The 24804-nt window shown below is 46.1% G+C and overlaps 4 protein-coding genes across 13 annotated transcripts in view; 2 read left to right on the top strand and 2 right to left on the bottom strand.

Moving 5' to 3' along the window:
* The window catches only part of LIMK2 (LIM domain kinase 2), a 31668-nt gene extending 29635 nt beyond the window's left edge, over window positions 1–2033 (bottom strand). The window contains exon 1 of one of the 2 annotated variants that reach the window (XM_062631247.1): window positions 1941–2033. In XM_062631247.1, the coding sequence (XP_062487231.1) occupies window positions 1941–1953 (13 nt within the window). In that variant the 5' untranslated portion in view covers window positions 1954–2033. Of the gene's footprint in view, window positions 1–628; window positions 1670–1940 lie in introns of those variants that run through there. The other variant, XM_062631246.1, reaches the window with a different exon arrangement.
* Window positions 2034–4110: 2077 nt separating this feature from the next.
* Window positions 4111–16945, bottom strand: RNF185 (ring finger protein 185). Of its 6 annotated transcripts, none has more exons than XM_062631271.1 (8): window positions 16812–16945; window positions 11493–11683; window positions 9947–9965; window positions 9212–9324; window positions 8659–8713; window positions 7201–7236; window positions 6535–6652; window positions 4111–5106 (listed from the first exon to the last, which is right to left on the bottom strand). In XM_062631271.1, the coding sequence occupies exons 2-8, from the start codon at window positions 11672–11674 to the stop codon at window positions 5009–5011; spliced, it is 621 nt and encodes a 206-aa protein (XP_062487255.1). In that variant the 5' UTR covers window positions 11675–11683; window positions 16812–16945; the 3' UTR covers window positions 4111–5008. The 6 variants fall into 6 exon arrangements, with proteins under 6 accessions (XP_062487255.1, XP_062487251.1, XP_062487254.1 ...); XM_062631267.1 differs by having other exon boundaries at window positions 11493–11741; window positions 16812–16941; XM_062631270.1 differs by having other exon boundaries at window positions 11493–13777; window positions 16812–16915.
* LOC134170305 (synapsin-1-like) lies at window positions 14719–17134 on the top strand. The gene is made up of 2 exons (XM_062631625.1): window positions 14719–14770; window positions 16485–17134. The coding sequence occupies exons 1-2, from the start codon at window positions 14719–14721 to the stop codon at window positions 17132–17134; spliced, it is 702 nt and encodes a 233-aa protein (XP_062487609.1).
* A 3249-nt stretch (window positions 17135–20383) lies between these two features.
* The window catches only part of CUNH12orf43 (chromosome unknown C12orf43 homolog), a 139201-nt gene continuing 134780 nt past the window's right edge, over window positions 20384–24804 (top strand). For 2 of the 4 annotated variants that reach the window (XM_062631260.1, XM_062631258.1), the window contains exons 1-6: window positions 20386–20714; window positions 21156–21207; window positions 21985–22083; window positions 22673–22824; window positions 23136–23226; window positions 23605–24033. In XM_062631260.1, the coding sequence (XP_062487244.1) occupies window positions 20516–20714; window positions 21156–21207; window positions 21985–22083; window positions 22673–22824; window positions 23136–23226; window positions 23605–23962 (951 nt within the window). In that variant the 5' untranslated portion in view covers window positions 20386–20515 and the 3' untranslated portion in view covers window positions 23963–24033. Of the gene's footprint in view, window positions 20715–21155; window positions 21208–21984; window positions 22084–22672; window positions 22825–23135; window positions 23227–23604; window positions 24034–24804 lie in introns of all 4 variants that reach the window. The other 2 variants (XM_062631257.1, XM_062631261.1) reach the window with 2 other exon arrangements.

Raw genomic sequence — 24804 nt, 5'->3', positions numbered from 1 at the left:
GGGAAGGCAGGTTGGTCTAGATCCACAGCACTAGGGCAGGAAGCCACATTACTATTTCCCCCATGCTACTGACTCAACACATAACGTTTGCACTCATTTGTGTAATTAACTGGATTTCCCAGAACTGAAAGAAAGGAAAGGCGAGCTTTATTCATAGAGACAACTTGACTACCAGGAAGGAATTACACACTTGAATGAATAGTTCTGTAGAGACTGTGCAGTCAACACCAGACTAGCAGCACACTCAGGAAGAGAGGTTGATGCCACTGGCCTACTGCACTTTCAGAACATACTTATAATTGTTATAATGCAGTAATAGTTTCTGCCATAAGGCCCCAGAGAGCTATTTAGTTCTTTAGAAGTTATTTAGATGCATGTAAGCTAGGAAAAACTGTATGAAAACTTGCTCACAAAGAGCATCTGGCACACACATAAATACCATCCAAAATCCAAACAGCTGTACAGGCATGTTAAAGAAAGAGTCAAGGGCCTGGATGAGAGCAGGATGGCACAAGGAACACATCACATAGCTGGGCATTTCTCAAACCCGTTCCTTCCTGCTACCAAAAGGTTGCTGCAGTAAGCCTGCATCAGGAAAGAGTGTATTTGGAGAAGGAAAACCACTAACCGCGGACTTCCATTTCCCAAAGGACGTTAAAACTCAGTAGCTGTTCAGGCAAGCTGATACCAAGGTTAAGTCCCTGGAAGTTACACAAAACAGAAGCCAGCAGCCTTCCATGCACTTTTACCTCACTGTGTAGGTCAGTGACAATGTTTAAAACCAGCCAAGGTGAAGATCTCCTTGTAATGCTTTGCACAAATAGCTGTGTTAGAGAAAACATTGCCCTCATGAGCAGATCAGCTGTACCCAGCTAGAGACCTCCCTGCAAGCCTCTGTGGCTGGACAGGAGTCATTCAAACTGGACAGTCAGTGTAAGCAGCTACTGCAGTTCATAGCTCCACACCTGGGAATGTGTCTGTGCTCTCCTGCTATCTGGGACACCGAGAACTGCCCTGAGCTCAGATCTGCACAGTCGAACAAGGGTTAGGAGAAACTTGGAAGAAGCTGTTGCTACCCATGTTCTTCTCTAAAGCAACCTGCTCTTCAGCACACCAAACAGGCTTGGAATAACAGGCAAAGCCACGTGTGCCTGTGCCTCAACGTGCAGGCATCCAACACGCTCCTCTTGGAACAGTGCAAACGCTGGAAGTCAGCCGGACTTTGGGAAAGCCAAGCACCATCTCCTGCAGCTCCATCTCCTCCGGCTCTGTGCCACGAGCACCAGATGCAAATGTGAATACAGGCAGCGGATTCTATTTAAAGGAATTTAAAGGCTAATGACTACACCACAGCTGGCTACAAGCAACGGCTCTAACTCCACAAGGATCATTCAGAGCTTCACCCATTGGCTTCTGAACTCCAGGTAGCAGTCGCCCTACTTCCAGCTGCAGCGCAGCATCAGTTCGGCTGCGCCCGGAGAGACCGATTAGGTCCCAAACGGAAATGAACAGCTCTGTATCCACGGAATCGCTGGAGTATCCAGGAGAAGTGACGGAAATGAAAAAAGCAGAGCAGGAAACAGCGCGAGGGAAAGGCGAACGGACACGATCAATGTAACAGGTCTGCAGGTCCCCCAGGGCAGGAGGAATGTCGCAGGGCGGCCAGCGGGGAGCTGCAGCGCATCCCCCGGCGGCACCAGCAGCCCCGGCAGGCACCGGCCCGAGAGAGGCACCGAGAGCCGGCGGGGAACGCGGGACAACAACGGGGACAGGGCCAGCGGGACCGCCCCACCCCAGCAGGCTCCCGCGCTAACGGGCCGGTGCCGGGCAGCCGCCCGCCGCCACCGCAGCACAGGAGCACCGGGCGGGACCCCCCGAGCCCGGCACCTGCCGCCCCGCACACGGCCGGGAGAGGCCGCGCTCCCGCCGCTCCGCCTCACCTGGCTCCTCCATCCCGCGCCGGCCCCGCCGCGCCCCGGGGCTAGACCGCGCCTGACGTCAGCCTCTACGGAGCGCGCCGCAGGTCACGTCACGTCACTGCGCACCTGCACCGGCAGCGCGCTCCCACGCGCGGCCCCCACCTCTCTTCCCCTCTCTGCTACCTCCGCGCCGTACCCCGCCCCGAAGGCAGCTATCGCCCCGCCCCTTTCCTCGCCGCAGGCCAATCGGCACTCCGCCCCCCTCACGGCCACGGGCCAATCCCCACACTACTCCGGCGGTGACCGTCCCACCCCATCCGCGGCGAGGACCAATGACAGCGCGACCGCACACCCCGGCCCCTCCCACCACGTGCCGTGGCGGGCTGTGGACGGGCGGGCGCGGCCGCTCCGGTGGCTGGGCCGCTCTGCGGGGCCTACACCCTCCCCGAGCCCAGCGCGGCCTCACCGGCCACGGCCCGCGGGCCCCTCGGTACTGCTGCCGCCGGCGGAACAGCCCCGTTGCCCCGGCGAGGGAGAAGTGAGGCCCCAGCCCTTCCGTTTCCTGAGGCAACGACCAGCAACGGGCTCTGCGACTCCCCCACCCCGTCCGCGAGGTAGGGATGAGGGCAGCGCCTCACCTCAGTCCGTCCGCAAAGCACAAAGGAACGGCGGCGCAGTACGGTCAATGTAAAACCATTTTTTAATTCTAAATCACTTTCACAACAGTGAAAATTAGTGAACAGTAATGGTAATGCACTAAACGAGCCATTACGGGCTGTGTGCAGTCTGAGTACGAGGAGGGAAGTGGTACAATACAAAAAGCACGCCAGGGAAAAGGTAGGAACAAAAGCGTTAACACTTTCAGACTATTTCATTATTGGATTGCCAGAAAATAAGGACTCAGTCATATTTCTGTAGCCACCTCTGTCTCTCACCAGTAGATGGAAAAAAAAACAACAAACCATTAAAATTCTGTATTATTAAACATAAGGTTAGTTAAATCAGTTTCAGTACCGCTTGAACCTGTTACAGTCGCTTTTCTGTCCACTTTCTCGGAGAAAGGCTTTAAGTGGCTGCTCCTCCCCGGCCAACCTCTGCCGTTAGCATCGTTCCTCAATGGGAAAGGAAAACCATCCTTTACTGCACCTGAAGTTCCCCTTTTCATCAGCAGGGGGTGCTGCCTGCTCAGGAAAGGCGGTCAAAGCCGCGGCTCCGTACTACCGCCAGCCAGAAGCAACCCAGCCTTTCTCCTCGAAAGGGTGCCCGTTACCAAGTGCCGCACTTGAGAAGAACCCTATGCACAAGCAGTGAACCTTCTCGAAAGTGCCGCACCACCGAAGCTGAGGCGCTGCTTCAACAGTTATAGCTGAGCAGTGTATGCTGCCCGACTATCGGTCAGGTATGAATTCGACAAGACGTGGCAAAACACCGCGGAGGCTTTGCAACATTCCACTTGCCAGATGGAATTCCGGAGGTAGGCAAGTTAAACTGCAGACATCCTGTGTCTCAATACTAAAAGTGAACAGTTTATAATGACATAAATAAGCTTCTACAACAATTAAGGGGTCCTGCCGAGGAACCTCATCCATCCACTAGAAAAACCCTAGCAATTAAAACAGAGTTTCTATGAGTTGACTTGTTCTGTCAGTTGGCTGTCTATTGCCAGGAATGTCACAATATTCATCCTGCAGGAAATAATTATGACTATGAGGAATCTGAATCAAAACAACCTAAAAAGAAGAGAAAAAAATTGACATTTTTCAGAGGAATAGGAAAGCTGTTCATCTTGCCAGGGAATCTCTCCTAGCTGCTGTTCTGAAAGAATCTACACATATACATCAGGAGTAGTCCCTAAAGCTGTGTCCCCAACAAGATTCCAAAACAGCTACCAAGTGCTCACCTTCTGAAGTATTTTCCCCTCAGCACATAAATAGTTGTGGTCTCCTCCAGCACTTCAGGTTAGTTTCTTTGGTAGGTACTGCAGAGACTCGTGCGGTACAGCCATTCTGCTGTGGCATGGAGCAGCTGTACACACCTGTAGAGAAAAGCTCTTCCAAATGTTCTCTACTGCAGCATGTGCTAGCAAAGGCAGGATCTCATTCTTCCTCTTGTCTGATTTTACAGTATGACAAGTTTAACCTCAAAACTCACATAAAGATGCCTTTTGTTCCTCTCCCCAAACACGCTGATCTCAGATCTGTAATAGGATTTTATTTGGAGTACACAACCTTGAGCAGAAAGTCTCAAAGACTTGGGAAGAATAAACGTAGTTACAGTGACAGGGTTGTGAGGGGATCATCCAGCAGTGCAGCCACAGGCTGCTGCGCAGAACCAAGGAAGACAACACTGTTTTGTCAGTGAGGAACTGGGCTGGGTGAGGCAGTTCCTTGGACTGTTCTGCAACCCCACCCAGCTCCACGATGAGAGAATCTTCCAGTGTCTGGCTCCAGCAAATTCAGGCTTTAAGAAATTGCAGCATAAATTTGTATCCCTTCTAACAGCCATCAGAACCTCTTCAGGAGGGGTTTCCCATCACACTGGGAAATAACAGCAAGCAAAGAAACCAGGTTCCAGGCCTGGTTCTATTTGCATCACGTGCTGTGCCCAAAGAGTCTTAGCAGTGCTGCAGATGATTTCCTGAAGAAGGCTGGATGTTGATGTGAAGACATTAAATAACATCCACAGCTCAGGCAGATCCAAGCATGAGATACTGGTCACACTGCAGAGGTTTCCTTACCTGCCCAGTCTACCTCTGAGGCAACTGTCTTTCACATAAACCTGGTGTCACTGATTGGCACAGGATTTCAAAGCAGCACTCCTTTTAGGAGTGGAGCTCAAAGCTAGGCCCGTGGTTTGTGGCAGTTACCTGTTGTACACAACAGCTGAGCTGAAATATGCTTTTTAATGTTTAATTTCCAACTCTGGTGCAAAATGCGGGATTCCTCATTGTCCTGTAGTACCACCAATTCCTGAAGCCCACAGTTAGCTATGGAACCAGACACCAAGAGATTTAAAATGGGATGGGGATGCAGTTTGTAACTGTTTCAGGTGCCTTGTTGGCCATGAATATATAGAATAATGAAAAAAAATTACGCAATCAACAGCCAGAACATTATCACCAGAGCCACAAACAGGAAGAGGCGGGATAGGAACTGCTCATCCACATATTGAGGAGTCCCTGGAACAGCTGGAAAACAGAAAGGAAAACAGAACAGTTCAGCTCCTTCCTCTTCTTTGTGTATATTCTGAACATAGTATATATTCTGAACATAAACTGAAAGATATGCAAGGAATCTACTTGGTGAGAAACTGTTGCTATTTCAGACTGGCAAGCCATACTGGAAGATCAGAGGGAAGATAAACATCAGCTCCCTGAAGCAGACTTGTGGTAAACCTGCTTGTGACTAATAGCAGCAGGCAGCTCCCAGTGCTCCAGTACATGGAGCTCTGCTCAGAGTACTTCTGGGGACAGTGCTGAGTGAAATTCACTGCTCAGTTCACTGCTCACAGCTAGCCAAGTTCACTGTTTCCAGCCTGAGGAGCTTTACTACCTCTACTTGAGTGCTCCTCCCCATCAAGGTGAAACATCTCTGAATAAGGGAATGGTAAAACAGTCAAAGCTGCATGTGGTGCCTTGACAAAGAGAACTAATGTAAAGCACACAAGCTCTAAAGCTCAAGCTGTGCATTTCGAGAACTGCTGCACTGAATTCACATCTGAAAAGCAGATAAAGGAGGTGGTTAAATGATGGCTGGTACAACAGGATATATTTACATACTCCTTAGCTCAGTCACACCCCCACACACATTTTCAGTGGACACTCAAGTATAGTTAATAGGTAAGTTAATTTGACCCTGGGACAGCACAGGTCCTTGGCAACACAGGTGTGACACGAAGAATGTTCTCATAGTTCTGATGCCATATGACATGGTGAAGAAAATTTGCTAGAGGAAGAAAATCCTGTACAGAAAAGTAGGTTCTTGTTCAAAACAGGCAGACTTGGTTTGTCTACACTGTAGATGGGGAGGCGGTTTTCTGGGGATTGCTTCATTTTTAGAGAGCAAGGCCACTACTTGGAGTAAGCCAACTGTTTTTTCTTAATTAAAATCAGTGAAATCATTTCACCAGAAAAGTTACTTCTTGTGGAATACAGGTGACTCTCATAAATTTCTGGAAAAGGAACAATCCCTGCTGTCATTATTTTGTGGTACAAAGGGGTTGAAACCAGTTTAAATTTTTCCTTCTCATCTTTCAGGAAATGGTCCTTTCCTGCTGTTTTCAAAATATGGGTCTCCTTCATTCACCCCTGCTGACTCCTTTTTAGTACTATTATTAGAAACTCTAGTCCAATTTGTCTCATTTTTCAGAGGGAGTACCAGAGGAGGCATTTGAATTAAAGGGGAGAATTACCCAGTGCCACTCTCCCTCTCCAGTTCTACTGTCCTCCCAGGAAGGCCTTCAGCAAACCATTTTGTGTTTCTATTTACAGCACCGATTTACTCTACTATTCAGAAAGTTTTGTCATTTAGAAAGCTGTTTGTTTAAAAGTTACAAAGGAGTTTGTAACAAACATCTGTTTGTGACAGGCCTCTGGGAGAAGATGGCTGCGTGGTACCTGGAGGAGGTCGCCCATCGTTTATATTGAATGCTGTTGCAAATATACCAAAGGGAAACGCCCCAATTCCGAATGACATTTGGAAGCCACCATCGCCAAAGCCAAAGCCCTGGAATCCCTGCAGAGACAAAGCACAGAGAGAAAAAAGGTACCAATCATTTAAAGCCTATTTCAGAGTGTTTTGTAGAAGTGCAGAGATTCTCTCCCTGGCTTTCCTGCAGCTGAGGCAGTATCATTCTGTCTGGCAACTAGTCTGCCACACTACTGTTAGATACCTCCTTAGTTCTCCTCAGCTTAAAGTGTTTCACACAGTATCAAACTTGCCAGAGCAACCCAAAAGTTTGAGAAAACCAGGGACTACAGTTCTTTCCTGAAGGCCACAAATTAACAAAAGCGTTTCTCTAATGTTTCTCAACTTAAAATAACAGATATCTGACACTGTATCAAAATCAACATTAACAATTCTATCTAGAATGTCTTAACAATATATTAATCTGTATTAATAGGTATGAGCCCTATAGCTGCAAGAAAGGCATTGTAAAAAAATGAGCTGCATTGATTCTCACAATACACGTGTATAATTCAAGCATTCAGTGAGGTGATAAATTGCCAGTGGGATGCAAAGAGCATTATAGAGAGGAACAGTAACCATAAAAAAAAAATTACCGGGGGCACTCTAATTAAGGTGGCAGATAAAGTCATCTGGGGCAGGAATGCCAGCCATAAGGAAAGGAGGAAAAAAGGAAGAGTTACAATGCAACAACATTGACCCCTATGGGATCCAGATTAAGATACCCCATCAAGTCAAAAGGTAAGTCTTCTGAATCAAGATGAATCCTACCATATACAAGCAGTGTACTATTTGAGAGCAAACTATAACAGTCTAAGCAGTCACATCATGTTCAAAAACTGTGGAGAGCTCAGAGTTGCCACATTCTGTAATCCACAGTGTGTAAAGCACACTGTCGTCTCCTCACAGAATTAAAACAGTGATAGCAATTCTGAAAAACCCTCTGGTCTATCACCTCCAAACAGTGGGAGGACAAATGTGATTTCACTCATACAGAATCACAGAATCAACTAGGTTGGAAGAGACCTTTGAGATCATAATAAAAGCCAGACATTTCTGGGTTGATCTTTGACTTGAGTTAGTCTTTTGACTATGACTCTCCTCAAGCATTTTGCCATTAACTCTCAGGGACAGCAAAGCACTCTGCATGGCAGGTGCTTTGCCTTCAGAAAACAGGAGGGCAGCATCACTGTCTTCATGCCAGATTACTTTGACTTATGGTAGCAGCAGCTAAAAGGTTCAAACAAGGTATAGCAGGTGATTTAATAAGAAGGCAACTCCCCAGCGAGAAAGAACAACTGAGCTCCCAATGCATTCAGTACAGAAATGCTCCTTAATCATTCCCAGCAGTTGTTTGCTTGAAGCATGAGGTATACAAATGTTCCCCGAGGATCCCGGGCTGAGTTACACAGAAATATGCAATTGTTTCATCAGGTCATGCTCACTGCCATTGTGCTGAAGAACACCGTGGTCTGTCCTGCTGGCTACTCCAATGTCTGTTCAACCTATGCCAGCTGCTGTTCACATTCACTCTATGTAATCTCCTCAACAAAACCACAGAGCCCTCTTTGTATTAACATGTATCCAACAGATAGCTGAATTCTTATGCTTGTAATGCCATGGTACAATAACATCCCATAGAAATGCTAGAAGCAGGTGTCAGTGCCAAAAGCCTGTGTTCACACATAGATTACACATTTCCAAGGCAGGTATAGTCTGATGGAAATTCATTTCCACACAGAATTTTCAAAGCAAAGTGTTCCTTGTATTTGTGTATGGAGAGCAATCAGGGATGAAGAGCATTTCCAGTGATGCCACACAGGTCTGTTCTTCTGAAGCACAATTCAAGTTAGCCCATTCTTTGGGATGCTAGAGTACTATGGGAATGGAGCTTTCTGCCACACTGCAGCTAGCAATTATTTGTGAACAAGCTAGGGATGAGCAAGGGCTGTGAGGCTTAGGATCCTCACACAGGATGACTAAATCCTCCAAGATGAATAAATCCCACCACCAATAAAACCAACTTATCTGCTCGAGCTTGTTTTTTCACGTACCCCTCTGTTCTCTGGTTCCGGTCTCTGTCCTTGGGGTCGTGGCGGAGTTTTCTCTCTGCAGGAAGTTGTGAAATTAGCTCAAGTGCTAATATGTGCCAAGAGTATCTGCACTAGCCTGGCTAATAAACCAGAACAAACATAGGGCCATGCTGCAGCAGAGCTGGAGGCAGTGTGTGAGTGAATAGATCACCCAGCTTATGAATCATATCACTGAATCAAGATACTGCATTTTGAATAACAAAGTCCCATTGCAAAGGCTAGAAACTGAGGAAATGAACATTTTAGGTAAGTTTGTCCAGTCAGATAACATTCATTGCAACCTGACACTTGTAACTTATAATTAATACCCAATTAGAACAAGTTGCCAGCTGAACAAGAAATAAGGTGTGCAAACCCAGGCCAGAAATATCAGGCAGAAATGGCAGTTCTATCTGTCTTTTAACAAAGTATTTCACATTGTGAATCCATTATTTTGACAATCTCATCTTAAGACCTTAAACTAAAGTTTCATCTTTAGTTTTCACACAAAAATAGTTGTATTTAGGTTTCTTACCTGGGGTCCTGCTGCCCAGTGCTACCCCTTCCATACAGAGGAATAACTTTATCTCGACTGATTCCTGCTTTGCATACAGGACACACTTGTCTGTTTGGCCTGGTCTCTAGCCACTAAAAGAAAGTACATTATAAGAAACCCAGTAAAGGACCATGTAAATAACAACATGCAAACCTCATCTGCAGCCAGGCAGAGACACTTCAGCAATTTCTCAGAAAGCCATGGAGCAAAACATTTTACTAAGTGCCAAGTACTCTCCAGATTGGAGCTGGCATTTTGGCTGTCGTTCTGGTACGAACCACTTGCTGATGTGTACACATTCAGAACTGCACTGAAGTAAAATATGAAGAAATAAACAGAACCAACAATCCTGCATAGGCCAAGTGTAGATACCCTCCTTTCATCTATCTTTTCTGTAATGATGCCAGAATGTAAAACACTACATATTCCAAGAGAAGCACATTCAGCACTTAAGCCTGCAAAGTAAACCCCTGTGAACTGCCTACAGTAATTCTCCTGCAAAATTGGGAATACCCAGTATTTAAGAAACTCAAAAGTGGGATGCAATGCTGAAAAGAGCAGATTGCAAGGTGTTGTGTATGAAACTGCATTAGCAGGTTGTGATTGCCCTGGAGAGACAGAGCATTTGAAAAGAGGGGCATACTCCAGAGAACCGAGGGCTTTATTGAGTAACAGGAGCTGATGAAAGACAAAGTAAAAGGAAACCTGTCTTACCTGGTGTAAACAAGGCCAACTGTGAGCATTCCCAGGACAATTTGTTCACAGAGCAGAAAGAGAGGGGAAAACAGAATTAGTTACTGACAAGTGGATCTGACAGACGTATAGTGTACCACAGATAGCACAGCTTGGAGACAACAAAATCCTGGAATCCAGCTGGGCTAGTTCCATAACCTCCCATTAAAATAATTGAAAGCACAGCCCAAGACGGATCTCCACTGGTCTTTTCAGGTTATGCAATCTAACTAAGTTGCTAATGTGATTTTCTATATATCTCCTTTGATTCCTGGGCCCTCTTCCATACCAAAGGCCCATACAGAGGCTTAATTAATCTTGGTGTTTACTGTACAATTTTCTCTTCTAATACCATGAAAAGACATCCCTGAGCTAAGATGCAAATGAGGAAGGGATCAGTAAAGATCCTTCAGGATCTTAAAGTAAATAAGAGAGATTTAGGTAAAACATCAGCCATGTTCACTAAATCATGGAATACCTCCAGGTGGATGGTACCCCAGGTGGCCTCCAGTCCAACCCAATGCTCAGAGCAGGGTCAAGTATTGAGATCAGACCCAGTGGCTCAGGGCAGAGAAATTCCCTTTACACAGAACTACTCTTAAGATTAAATTAATATGGCAACAAGCAGTCTTGACAACACTATTCAGACAGACACTTGCTGATTTTTAAAGTTCCATTCTTTCACATCCTTTTGTACAATAATTTATCTTAACATACCATCATCAAGTGATTTTCCATCTCCTACAGTAAGAACCTTATTTATCAGATATTACATACATTTATACAGAAATGCTCTTTTAGGCCTCTTGTATAAAAAAGGCCACAATTTAGCCTACTCTGTAAAACAACCCCCCCAAAACCCCATTTGGCCATGTCAATCCTTAATGCCTTCTTAACATTCAAGAAAGAGTATGTTCTAGCCCAAGTTACCCACGTAAGAAATGCTGCACACTTCTTGTGTTTGTGTGATACATTCCAACGTCAGACCAAAGAACTGAATAGGCAGTGTTACAACTGCAGGACCATGGGAAAAGAGAAACCCACAGGTAAAAAGCTTTTTATCTTTTTTTTTATAGTTTCAAAGGGAAAAAGAGCAATCTTATAGGAAGCATGAGAACTACAATTTGGCCTCTACAACCTAATGTCAGGTGCAGGTTTAGGTATGCACAGCTTAGAAAGGAATTTAGGTCTGAACAAGATATCTGTGCTAGACCAGACAGCACAAAATAGCACGCATAACCAAGCAGTGTCAGTGAACACTGTCTTATGTGGGGCTTGTTTGTTTGTTTTACAAAATAACCCAGAAGTACAGGAAGTTGAAGAAGTTGAAGACGCAAGAAACCCACTCCCTGGAACACAAGCAAAGAAAAACAGTTGAGAAGCAAACCCAGGCCCCTCCTAAACCAAACCTATGGTCCTTACTAATTTTATACAAGCCATTTTATTTGATGTCTTAGATTTATAAAAATCATAGGCTTTTACATGATCAGATAGTGTTCTGGTTTATCTGAGGGGGATGAGTACTTACCAGAAGAGATGTCCACACAAGCTGATAACTGCATCCTTGGCAGTGTCTAAACAGATGTTACACTCAAAAGTGTTGTCCTGATTAGTACTGTCCCCAGCACCATTACTGCTACTGCTGCCACTGGTCCCTCCAGTACTGGAGCTCTTTGTTGATGTAGAAGTCGTGGGTCCTTTGCTGGCCATCTTCAAGAACTACCCAGACACAAGGTCAAGAAAATTCTCCTGCTGGAATCCAAGCAGTAGGAAGGGGCTGAAAAAAAACCCAACAACCAAACAACTTCTTGATTATAACATTGCATTCTCATCCTGTTCCAAACTGGGAGTGATTTATCTAAGAAGCACTTGAAGCCTGTTGTTGATGGGCTTAGTTTAACATAGCCAAGAGAGACGTATTTTGACAAACTAAGCTACTTTAAAGCCCTGTAGTATGACCTGGCTGATACGTGACCTCTGTTTTAAAGTTACTGATAAGCAACTGAGATCCACAGACAAAACAAACCCATTGTGTTTTCTCATAAATGAGCTCATGTGGTCATAACTCCTCCAAAAATTCAATGCCAGTCACAAAGGAGGATGCAGTCTGAAACAGGATTTAATCATAAAGCCATTCACAATCTGGACAGACTGACTTCAAGCAGTTTTAAGTTCAATGTTCATTAATCTGGAATAACAGTGATAATAATGGCAAGCAAAGGTGGCCTAGTACATGATTTGTCTCATCAGCAGTATACAGCTGCTATCACAGCAGTGTGTTGATATGACTATCAAACATTTCTAATCTGGAAGTAATTCAGAAGTAGTAAAAATTTACTTAAGTGTGCTTTAATTTTACTTACATGCTTTGGGTTCTCACTAACATCATCATCTTTATCAAAGAACAACCTCCACACTCTAATTCCTTGAAATGCAAACTCCACAGTACCTAAACCTCTGAGGCTCAGCCCAAGGCATTTCCACTTCCAGAAACGAATACTTTTACCAGTACAAGATTTTTAATCCAGGAACTAAGAGGTTTCAGTAGTTTCAGAAGTTAATTCACCAAAACAGATTAGAATACTCCACTGTGCATTTCATGAACCTGACATCACGTTGCTGCTGCAGGGATATGAATACTTAGATAAGGTTGAAAGAAAGAAACGGTGATTATCTCAACTTTTAGCAAGCACACAAACAGTTAAGCATTTTAAAAGGGTGACCTGAATTTTTCAGAAGCGAATTTCTTGGCAAACTTACCCCCAAAGCATTAAAGGCTTTCCTTAGTGTCCCCTCTTTGTAGCAGTGCTGAAGCACAGGTGCAGGGCAGCAAAATAAAACCTCAGCAACTCTAGCTATTAGTGTCAACAGCTTGTTTCATACAGTACAATCCCACTGTGTGGTCAAGAAAAAGAATCATACTCGAGCCTCATTACGGTATTGCAGCGGAGATGCTCAACAACAACAGTGAAATGTATTTTTGCAGAGCTTTTTCACTCAGTTACATCATTTTGCACAGTGTCCCAGAAGGGTGACTTTGTATTCACAGATGCTGTACACACATTGCTCTTAGCATTTCACAGTGTGACTTATTTTATACCCAGTAGCAGTTCATTGTATAAAATTACACCTCATGTTAGTTCAAGGCAGATGGGAGTGCTGCCAACCCACAAACTATAAGCTAAAGAGACTTGGAATTTTCACACATCCTTACTACCAGAATCTTCAGCCTGTCTTGCTTAGTAGTTTAATGCTTGAAAACTTACCAACTTGGACCTATGTATATTTGCTGGGAATTAATATCAAAATTGAAACTCAGGAGTTCAACACATTGTAAAAAAACCCTAGCATCTTCTTATAGAATGGGCACAAGAAATGTCTGGCTTTTGTATCTTGACATTAATGCAAGAGAAGTATATAAAAGAGGCAAATGAATGAATTTCTGTCCTTAAAACCAATGTGGAAAGAAGGCCTTTTTTCCTAATTAAATTCCATGTATTTAACACCAGAAATGTGGAGACTCATCAACAAAGATAAAATCTGTACCTTCACAAACTTCTACTTATAAATTCCTTGTCTTTTAGTAACTTTAAAAAAATATTAATAAATCATTAAGTTTTGAAGACAGATGATAGAGAAATCCATAGGAATATAGTAATGTAGTGGAATACAGATGGCTGAGACAGAAGAATCATAATAGGCATAATGAACATAGATCATAATGAATCTACTGTCCCGGAAGCAGGCCATTCCTTAGGCTGTACTGGGATCCTCTCCTAATTATTTCTTCATAGGCTGACTGGGCCCAAAGACCTATTAGGATATAAGCAATTTACAATAGCGAAAATGTATCAAACCACAACAATAAAAATAACCTTATTCTGAAACTTCTGAAAAGCCCTCTCAGACATTAGCTCCGTGGAAAACTGTTTAACATAACACATGCTGCTGGGGGCTGTTCAGCTGCAAATCACGCTGCACATATACAAAGCAGCAAGCATGAAACAGCATCAATGACTAAACCTACACTTGGTAATCATATTTTGTGTCACTTGTGAGCATAGTCTGTGAATCCTGAAGTTCAGCTGCAAATTCAACTTGTTCTGAGTGGAGAACAAGCTCAAAATTGTTGAAATGTCACTTGAACTACACTTAAGCTCTGAGACAAAACCTTTTAGAGGAGGAACCCCCTCCTCGCCCCCAACAAGCCACAAACTAAAAAGAAAACCAACAACCAACGCAACAAGCCAAACTAACCCCATTTTCATTCTGATTTAGAGTTCAGAAGGAGAGTGTGAGTACACCAGGATATATCATAAATTTTGGTGTTAAGTAAACAGAATTTAGAGATGCCAGTTGAGGTTTGTAAACCTTCATCCTTTACATCAGGTCTCCAAATCAACCCTAGACACATGATGAGTAGCAAACAAAACAAGCGAAAATATATAAAAATCAGCCGTGATCTAAATGCAAGCATGGAAAAATCTTCTCTTTTTTTATTTCTTGCTTTTTTGCTCTTTAGAAATTTACAAGGAAACAGTATCTTTGTTATTTAAAACCCATTTATGTTAGCTATTTCCTTCAAATCATGACCCCTATGCTATCCCAACAGGTTGTTCTGACAGTGACTGAATCACTGACATTTACTGCATTTGAGAATCAAGAGTGGCAACAGATGAAGAGTTAAACAACAAAGAACCCATTTTGAAGTGGTCTTCCTAAATAAAAGAAGCCTTGTGGAGCATGAAGAAGACATGGAAGTGAAGATACTTGTTAAGGGAACCAGCACAAATCCCACCAAGTCGCGTAAAGAATAAGCATGGATGAAAGAGGTGGTGAAACTGGAGCTCTGAGAAGCAGATGGCACATTGGGACCTGAAAGTTTCACAACTGAGAGCACAGGAGGTCCATGAAAGAAGTAAGTGCAGGAAAGTCTATGTGCTGTGTATAGATAACAGGCAGTAAAAGTGAAATTTTACTCAAATACTTTAAAAATTGAATCTATAAATCCAGTGGGAGAAACTGCACACCAGGAAAATGAGCTGAGTGGCTCCTGTAAAAGATCACATTCCTAAACTTGGCAAATGAGAAATGACTGTATTTGCCAAAGTACACTTGACCTGACTAAAAACACAAGAGAAACACTTGAAGACACAATGGGGGAGTTTCCACCACCTTTAAAGCATACAAAAACCCCACTGGAAACAAAGCAGGTGAACAATAGATCAACCCCAGAAAGACAGAAAGGGAATACACAGATGACATTAACTTCTAATTTATGAAGCCATTGTAGGATAGGTGTTCTAATACATAACAATGAAATAAAAAAGAGCATTACTGGATGTAAAATTGCACTAGAAAGACACTTCCATGTTTCTTTCCTAATGAATCTTACTATCTAGGATTACTGAAATGGAAATAATCTAAAACTAATCTATTTCTGTCCCAAGGGCTGATTTAGGTTCTGAACTTTTGCCATTTTAATCAAAAGGAAAACTCAATAGGTTATGTTTCTTATTGCTACAGTACCAGTGTCATTGTCAGACACAGGACAAATTTTATCAAAGGAATATTAACATCAGAAATTCCATCTAAATCTAAAAACATTACTCAAGAGTTTATATAAATACACCCTCTCGTAAGTTTAACAACAATCTCACCCTTAAACTATTATCTGGACTTCAAGTAAAATGAACAGGTAACCTTAGCTGACAGTTGTTGACAGTGCCTAGAAGAAATTACATTTACTCCTTGACAGTCATTTTTTGACATTCTTAGCAAATACAGGACTGAAGCCAACCTGTTAATCATTAAATACACATTTATCTCTCACTGCCTTTTCACTCTATTCTGCCCCCCAAGCATATTACATTTTAACGCTTCAGAAGCAGTTTCTGAGTCCATCTTTCCACCTCCTATAACCTGTGCCACATCACCTGCCCACTTTTCAGTATTGCCATCAAGTGGTCCCAGTGTACACGTTCCTGTGATCACCGGCACTTGCCAAACCAGCCATTTGTCCTACAGACCAGCGTGCCCTTGCTTGGCCTCATTTCATTACCTGGGATTCTACAACCTACGTGTGTTACAGTTACTGCTTCCAGGATAAGAGCCCTGCTGAAAGGCCCTTATGGCAGCTCAGAGGATTCAATACACAGCACCAATGCGAGACATTGTTACAAACTACCAAACCCCCCAAGCGATTGAAGGAATTCTTTGGTTTAGCCATTCGGTACACTATAGACTGCAAGAAAATGCTGCACTAATCTTTAGACAAAGATTTTATCCTCTTACCTCATAAAGTCCAAAGGAAAGAAAAAAAACCTGATACAACCAGTTGGGTAATACTGCCGGAGCGTTTTCCTGGTTTGGGCGTTATGTAAAACATTAAACACCCCTCCAGTGGGCTAACCCGCCTAGCAGCACAACGCGGAGATACAGCAGTTACGGTATGGTTTAAGAAGGAAAAAAGCACAATAATGGCACGTACCCGAAGCTCTCGCTTTGCGGCCGCACCTAGAGCCCGACGTGTCCCTAATCCAGCCGGGCGCTGCCCCGGGCCGGGGCTCCGGCGCCTGCAGGCCGCTGAACGCGGGATTCCGGGGGGAAACCCCTCGCAGGCGGCGCCGGGCCCTGCTTGCCGCTGCCAGCCCCGGCCGGAGCTCCGGCAGCGAGGCTGCGCACACCGGGCTCGCTCGTCTCGACCGAGCGCAGGCGGCTCCGGCCTTCCAGCGGCCCCGGGGCAGGGCACGGCACGGCCCCGGCCCGCTCCCCTCACACCGCCGCCCGGCTTCGGCTCCCCGCACCCTCCCCGCCAGCCGGACCCGCTCCGCTCGGCTGGGCTCACCGGCGGGTCTCGCTGCTCCCCCGCAGCAGCCCCGAGCCGCGGAGCCGCTCCTCTGCCAGCGGCCGCCGTCACCTGATCACCCGGAAGCCCGGCCCTGGCGGAAGGGACCGGGCTCCCCGCCGCCGCGCCGGGCCGTGGGGCCGCGTTCCGCCTGCCAGGGGCTACCCTGTGGGGCGGTGCCTTGGAAACGGGGCCGCGGCGGCTGGGCCCTGCGCGGGGTGCCCCGGGTGGCAGCGCGGCTCCCGGGCAAGGTCCGGTCAGAGCTGCCGGGCTGCCCGCCCTGGCCCCGAGCCCCCCGACCCGACTCCCCGGGCCCGTTGTGACCTCACCGAGAGAAGTGATGCGGTGCGGTGCGAACCGCGATGCGTTCGGGCCAGGCTCGGTCCCCGCCACCGTAACCCCCGCTTGCTCTGTTTCTATTGCAGTTTTGTGCTGCTCGTCGTGAGGTGGTGCGGGGGCCGTGCCCGAGCGGCTGCCTCTGAGAGACGCGGGAGCTTCGTATTGCCAACGACAAGGGCTCGACCCAAGGAAGGAGGGAAGGCAGCAGCTTTGAGGGGAATGAATTGTGCAAATGTGTGTGCAGAGCGCTAGGATCTGAACAGAGGAGCATTCCCAGGATGGGAACAGAGAGCTCAATCCAAGGTATTTACACAGCTGTCAGAAACCACAGATGGGGAGAGGGACAAAAGGGAGGGAGAGGAGGGGACTTGGTGTCTGCAGGAGTGGGTCAGAGCTGAGAGAGGTGACCAAGAAGGCACCTCTTGGACACCAAGGCAGAAACCAGCAGAAAATTCCTTGTTGTTTTACACAGTGGAGACTTGGTGTATCCTAAACCAAGGTCTCCCACTAAATGTGAGCCTTACAAGTGAATAGTTAAGCTAAGCAGTAGAGGGAGGTTAGTGCCTATCAGAAAGAGACCAAGGGCTGAGGCCTGTCTGCTCACAGGTGACCTGAGACTCCAGAGTTCTAGTGTGAAGGTTGAACGTGTGCCAGGAAATGATAAACAACATAAACCCAGCTATTCTGAGCCTTCATACTGCTTTCAATAGCACATAGGCTTGGCAGAACCCATCTCAAAGTGGTCATCCAGCAGCCCAGCTGAAATTGCTATCCATGTTGATGTATCACACTGGCAAATTTGTAGCTGAGGTGAAGATGAAGATAGTATCTGAGAAGAGAAGGCTGCATGGAGACCTCATAGCAGCCTTCCAGTATCTGAAGGGGGCCTATAGGGATGCTGGGGAGGGACTCTTCATTAGGGACTGTAGTGACAGGACAAGGGGTAACGGGTTAAAACTTAAACAGGGGAAATTTAGATTGGATATAAGGAGGAAATTCTTTACTGTAAGGGTGATGAGGCACTGGAATGGGTTGCCCAGGGAGGTTGTGAATGCTCCATCCCTGGTGGTGTTCAAGGCCAGGTTGTACGAGGCCTTGGGTGACATGGTCTAGTGGGGAGGTGTCCCTGCCCATGGCAGGGGGGTTGGAACTGGATGATCTTAAGGTTCTTTCCAACCTAAACCATTCTGTGATTCTATGATTATGGTATAACATTAGGACACATGGTGTAAAGGTGTCCTACCCAACAGGCAGTGTATTTGCTCTCTGATTTGTCCCAAGGCAGTAAAGCAGCACAGTTTGGCACAGTTTCAGCATGCAAGCAAAAATTTGGCATCTCAGTGTAGTATCCGATTAATCAGAAGTTAACAAGGCCCCAGAGGTACAAGCGGTATCCTCCAGATGCTGGTTAAAACCAAGATGAGCTTGTGAAATTTGGACTGGCTTGGACTAGTGACCACGTATGTCTGGAGTCAGAAGAATTTCAGTATATAAAGTAAAAAAAAGTTGATTTTTGGTATTATAACAGAGCAAGAAATGCTCAGAACACTATTGTCTGGGTGTCATAGGATAACCAAAGCAATCTGAAAAGAGACACAGTTACTGCCATGACAACATAGCCAGGGAATATTGGCACTGCCCAGTGACAATTGTAATATTTATTCCTAAAGTGTAGATGGTAGCCTAGAACTGCTTAGAGTTAGAAGGACCTGGTGCCCTGGTTGCCAGTTCATTCTCATTGTGTGCATGAGGGTAAATCACTTTGATTTATTCACTTTCTCATCATCTAGTCATACAATTGTCGAACATAATGTTGATATTTATGGTACACACAACCCCTCTCCTAAAATCCTTAATTACAGAAGCCATACATATATCAGGAATCCAAGTCCTTGATCCTCTTATCACTATTTTTCTCATCAATACTCCTGGATTTACTTGTATCTTGGATACAATGGTATCTTAATTCAGGATTAAATTACATCTGGGAAAACCCTTGGAATTTCTACATGACAGAGTTCCTATCTGGCCTTTTGCCTTTGTTCAGCAAGAGCCATTTCCAAGTGCTTCTGCTCATTTCCCTGCTCTGTTTTCAGTACCACACCAGAAAGGTGGGAGACCATACAGCTATTTCTGGTAGGTGACATGTATTCATCTGCTCCTTTCTGGATCCTATTTCTGGGAGCTGCCATACTTCAGAGCAGGCCCACACTGAACTTTGCCTGATCTGCTCGAGTAGAGCAAGCTTTGAAGCATCTGGTGCTTGACATCTGTGAAGGCAAATTGTCAAACTGAAACATGGTCACAGTCTGCTGCAGAAATCCCCGTGCCTCTGACAGCCAGTTAGAAGGAGGTGGCTGGAAGAGTCAAAGCAAGAGGCAAGATCCACCGAGGCAAGCTGGCTAAGAGCGCTGAAGAGAATATCCTCCATGCAGCCTTCAGGTTTTAAACATGTAATGCCTTTTTGGATTGGGTAATGCCAATTTGTTATCCTTGGAACTTGTCATTCCAAATGTACGTATGAAGCAGTTGCAAAAGGCACAGGCAGAGGAGATGCACGTTTTCTTTCCCCTGCCAGAGGTGAGGGAATTTGATGCTTTTTGTCTAATACATTTTACATATTTAATGAATCTTGTGTGTCTGGTATGTTTTCTCACTTGCTACAGCCGATGGGTCCCATCCTGCCTTATGCTTAGAAGATCTGTGTGCTGTCCCCGACATCAGAATGTCAGTTTGAGGGCTGACAGCATTTCTGGAGCAGTGAAATCTGAGAGATGTCACAAAAAGTGCTGAGAATTTTATTACAGTTGCTCGATCTTTCTACATCCCGAGTCTTTTAACGCCAAGCCTTCTTTCTCTGCGCACACAAAAGCGCTGTCATTGGTGTGTATTTCACCGTCTGTGTGTGAGCTGTTACAGCTGAGAAACACGGAGCTGTTCTCCCGTGCGCCACACGTGGAAGCCGGCTGCTCAGCACCGGATGGATCTGTCAACGAGCCGCGGCTGCTTGCGGCGCTTCCACATCGCCAGCTCCGCTCTTCCCAGTAGCACAAGCCCAGCCATCCCGGGTCTCCTCGCCGTGCTGGGGTTTCTCAGCCCCGCTTGCCCCCTCCGGTGGCACCGACACTGAGCGTTCGTACTGCTTTGTCACGGAATCCCACGCTCCTGCGGGCGACCCGCAGCTGCTGGCGCTGCCTTCCGTTCCCAGGTTCCTGGGGTTTGGGAAGGCCTGGCCTGCAGCGCACAGAGCTGTCCTGTGAGCGCAGCCTTCCCGCCGCCTGCTTTACAAGCAAGTGCAGAACCCGCTCCCCCCGGGGCCGCAGACATCTTGTTGGAGCCTGCCCCGATGGACTACAGCCCCCAGCATGCCCCGCGCCCAGACTACGGCACCCAGCGTGCCCCGCGCCCGTCGCGCCTTCAAGATGGCGGCGCCCAGGCGTGGCTCGGGCCTGGATACGGATTCGGACTCGGACAGCAGCGGCGAGGCGGCGGCGCGGTTCCGGGAGGCCGCCTGGGACTGCGCTGCGCAGGCGGCGGCGTCGGTGCGGGCGGAGCCGCGCGGTGGTGAGGGCTGTCGGCCAGCGGAGCTCTGCTGTCCCGCCGGCGTGTCCTGCCCCTCCTTTCCTTCCCCGCCTGTCAGGGCCGGGCACCTTCGCAGCTCCTCCTGCCCCGGGGTTGTCCCGGGGGAGCAGTGGTCAAGCGGGGCACCTCTGCTGCGGTGCCGAAACCGCCAGCGCACAAGGGAGCCGAGAGGGGCCCTCAAAAGGGGGCCCTGCCCGGCCCGGCGATGCGCGGCCTCCTGCCGGGGCAGAGCCCCAGCCCCTTCCCTGGAAGATGTCTGCTACAGCGCGGCCGGTGGGAAGTTTCCCTTGCCATCGTAACTGATTTACCACAGTGTTTTACCACCGTGATTCCTGTGCTATAAAGTCACATGTGCCAGAAAGGGGTTTGAAGAGGTCTTGGCCCCTGGTCTTTTAAACTTGCCTTTACTTCTTCCTTTGCCAGGTGGCTTTAAAAGGGATCGGTTACAGCAGCAGCCTGCTCAGCCTAGCCTAAGGTATTTTTACTCCTGCTTTCAGGCTTATGTTTCACTGCAGAAAAGGTTAACTTGTGTTGTATTTGTGCTTTTTACAGGTAACACCTTAGGATACATAGTGCTGTTTTGGGAATTAGTCCAACCAGAATCTGAAATTATGCTTGAACCTAATAGTTGTTAATAGCAAGGGAATATAGATCTGCTGTCAGTTAACAGCATTAGTTCCAGCTGTCCGAAATCTCCCAACTCCGCAAGCATCCCATGGAGGAATTAGAACAGTTACAGATACAAAAAAGGCTTTTCTTTGTGAAACATTGCACTTGCAAAGGCAAATACTCATCGGCGGGAAAGCAGCCGCTGAACCAGGAGCCTTGGAGCGGAAGGTGGTGCTGTCCTGTCTAAGTCTGCAGCACCTCTGTAAGCTCAGTTTCAAAGGCTGTCGCCCAGGCAGCTAAACAAAACCCAGGAGACGGTTCATAGTTGTATGAATTATGGCAACATACACAGGAACTACATGCAAGAGAAGGGATGTCCTGATATGATTTATTTGCTTTTGTTGGCTCTTTCAATGAGAAAAGTCATCTAACTGTGATAGAGATGGGTAAATAATGTTTAGCTCTCCTGGAAACTGAACTGTTACTACTGAGCTACTTCCCATCTTTCTTAGCAGTCTCCTCTATTACATATGAATTAACTGCTAGAGCGCAGGAAATTTTCCATCCCTTATCTCCTGTTTGGGTGAGAGCACCAGATGTTCTTTGCCTTGAAAGAGATAATCATTATTCTTACTTTAAACAGGCATGAGTTCAACGGTCATGAAGAGGATGGAAACGAGCTACAGACAACACCAGAGTTCAGAGCACATGTAGCAAAGAAACTGGGAGCAATGCTAGACAGGTATTGGCATGTGACACTGAGCGACCATGATCTGTGGGCCAACTACGCTGATGGTTTTGTGTGCTTAACCCAGGAAATTAAAGATCTGAGTGCAGCCTGGATATTGAGGAGAAACTCTCTTACTGTCTTCTTAATGCTTGTATTTAATGCAGATTTCCAATATTCTGTACACTAACCTGGCCCATATGCTGTGCCCCCCTGGTAGAAGACTCCCACTGCCTGTCTCTGCCTCTGCAGTGAGTGTGTTGTAGGGAGGAAAAGGAAGAATTTGGGTGCTTTAGCGTTTGCATCATGTAAAGGCTGGTGTGAGAATCTCCAATTTATTCTTATGACCTAAACCAGTCCCTCAGTGAGGGTTGTGCTGGCACTATGCCTCAGACTGGGCTGCCACTGTCTTTACTGTGTCAGCATGGGCCTGGAGAACTAGAATTCCTGGTGTTTAATGTTGGTTTTAGAAACACTGCTCTTAAGTCATTCCTGTGGCATGTGTCGCTCAGGAGAGAAGGAATGATCTGCCCTGAAAGCGGGGAGGTGGGTCAGCTTCACTTCCTAATTAAAAAGTAAGATGCTGTGTAACATCTCCCTGTAGGCCTGTTTCCTGGAAATACCCAGCTTTAGCTCAGTTTGCACAAACCTGTCCAAGGCCTGACTGGGGTTTTCTGTTTAGTTTCATCACTGTCCTGAAGGACTCATCAGGACCCTCACAAACTTCTGGGCAACAGTCTGACTCTGCAGATGATGGTGAGTTTAGTCACAGCCATTGTGGCTGTTTTGTGACCTTGTTAGTTAAATAAGTGAGACAGATCCTGTCCATTGGTGGTTGTACACACATCTGCCTAATAAGCATTTGCAGTAGAAGAATTCCTGTTGATGTTTGTGTTACTTTGAAGCTCTGATCTCTGTGCCCTGCGTCCTCCCAGATAGTCCCAAGTAGTTGCTGTCAAATGCTATAGCATTACAATAGCAGCAGTGAGGCTTCCCAGGGAGATTGCTGATGATTGCTTTCACTTCTGTTTTATGTCATGGCTGAAATTCCCCTTTACATATTCTAGGATTTCGCCTCTTCTCCTCATCTGTCCCAGGAGACTGTGGGAAATCAGAGCCTTGCCCTGCAGCAAGGAGGAGGCAGCCATCTAGCTCCAGGTGAGGTGGTGTCAGCTCCTTTGCTCTTGAAGTACATTTGCAGCCCACATTTCAGAGGCAGCTGGGACTCTCACAAGGGAATAGGAAGCTGAAAAGCTTGAGAAGTGTCTCTTTGACTCCTCCATTTGACTAGGGCAGATTCTTTTTGTTTGTTTTTTTAGTGCTGGGGAATTAGAAGTGTTTGTGGGGTATGTCCTTTCCCCTCCTAGTATGCGTAAAGAACATGTCAGCCTTCAAACTGGTTCAATGATAACTGTAGCTATCGGAGTCCCAGAGGCACTGTGTGTTTATCAGGTGTTCTCAGATTATTCTGTCTGTTTTGGTTGAATTCAAGGCAAAAGTTTAATGTAACTTCCTTTCATTTTGCTGCCTTTCCAGTGAGATGGACAGTGACCAAGAGTGGCAAAGGTACCAAGAGGCTGCTGTGTCAGCCACAGACATTATGAAGCAAAGTGCTTTTCCTGCACTGTGCCAGGATTCCAGCCAGGATCAGAGTCGGGGTTATGTAGAGCACAGCCAGAAAAAAAAGAAGAAGAAGAAGAAAAAAAAGAAAATTAGGGGAGAGAACAATATTCAGGAGACAATAACAGACCCAGCAGAGTGTGATGAGCTCTGCAAAGATTTGCCACAGTTGGTGTCTGCAAATGGACAGCATGAGAGACAGGACTGCAGTCACCCAGAGAACTCAGTGTTGCCAGGAGCTGTGAAGAAGAAAAAGAAGAGAAAGAAAGAGTGAGGCTTTTGCTCTGGAAGCGGCAGGTGAATGTGATGGATGAAGGATGCTGGGAAAAAGCCCTGACAACAAGAGTTGGCAAAGGTTCTGTTCTAAAAGTTCAGTGGCCTGAGAGTCTAATTGAGTAACCTCCTATGTGGTTGGTATCCCTTGGAGAAGGGAATATTGTTCTCTTTGCACAGCAGTTATCTATGCTGCTGCTTCTGCAGAACTAGTGTAAAAGGATTCGGTACTGTGCACAGACTTGTGTGACAGAGAGCTATGATCATAGCTGCATCCCTCCTGGTGTGTTCCTTCACATTATGAAATCAAACCTTGTGTCCTGGAGAAATCAAATGATGAATTGAATTTGGTTTACATGGCAACAGGTGATCAACTCCTTTTTCTCTTTGCCTCCTCCTAGATGCCTGCTAAGAGTAGCTCCAGCCTGTGGGAGACTCATTAATCAAAAACATCCTGTCACGTATCAGGGCCCCCTTATTTTTTTTCCTGTGATCATCATAACAATCTGTTGTTGAAACCTGCCACCTCACTAATCCTTCTGTAATCTGCACCTCTCCAGGGTGCCCTGCCTATGAGCAGAGTGTGCAGTGAACTTATTTCACCTATAGAAGTAGTTCTGTTCCGGTTGTGTCTGTTGAAATGTCTTTTCATTTATAGGTTTTCATGGCATTTGTTGTTATTAAATTCTAATACATTATTACTTAATTTGGCAGGTTTTGTACAATAGTGGCTTTCTTGCTGTGTTCAGATGGCTCCCCTAGTGGAGACAAAGGTGGCTGAAGATGTCTCTGTAGTTGCTTGGTGATCAATGCTATGAAAGTGCTATAGGAAGGATTTAAACC

Source organism: Pezoporus occidentalis, unplaced genomic scaffold (assembly GCF_034315485.1).
Source record: "Pezoporus occidentalis ecotype Australia unplaced genomic scaffold, CSIRO_AGI_Poc_V1 ctg37, whole genome shotgun sequence".
NCBI lineage: Eukaryota > Metazoa > Chordata > Aves > Psittaciformes > Psittacidae > Pezoporus > Pezoporus occidentalis.
Note: the sequence above shows the minus strand (reverse complement) of the source record. Positions and strands in the feature narration are given on the sequence as shown.

Coding starts and splice junctions, on each gene's coding strand:
- RNF185 (XM_062631271.1), bottom strand. CDS start 11,674: ATGGCCAGCAAAGGACCCACGACTTCTACATCAACAAAGAGCTCCAGT. Junction 6,653..7,200: donor CCTTAATTAGAGTGCCCCCG/GTAATTTTTTTT, acceptor TTGTCTCTGCAG/GGATTCCAGGGCTTTGGCTT. Junction 5,107..6,534: donor CGATGGGCGACCTCCTCCAG/GTACCACGCAGC, acceptor TCTGTTTTCCAG/CTGTTCCAGGGACTCCTCAA.
- LOC134170305 (XM_062631625.1), top strand. CDS start 14,719: ATGGAAGTGAAGATACTTGTTAAGGGAACCAGCACAAATCCCACCAAG. Junction 14,771..16,484: donor CACAAATCCCACCAAGTCGC/GTAAAGAATAAG, acceptor GGCCGCACCTAG/AGCCCGACGTGTCCCTAATC.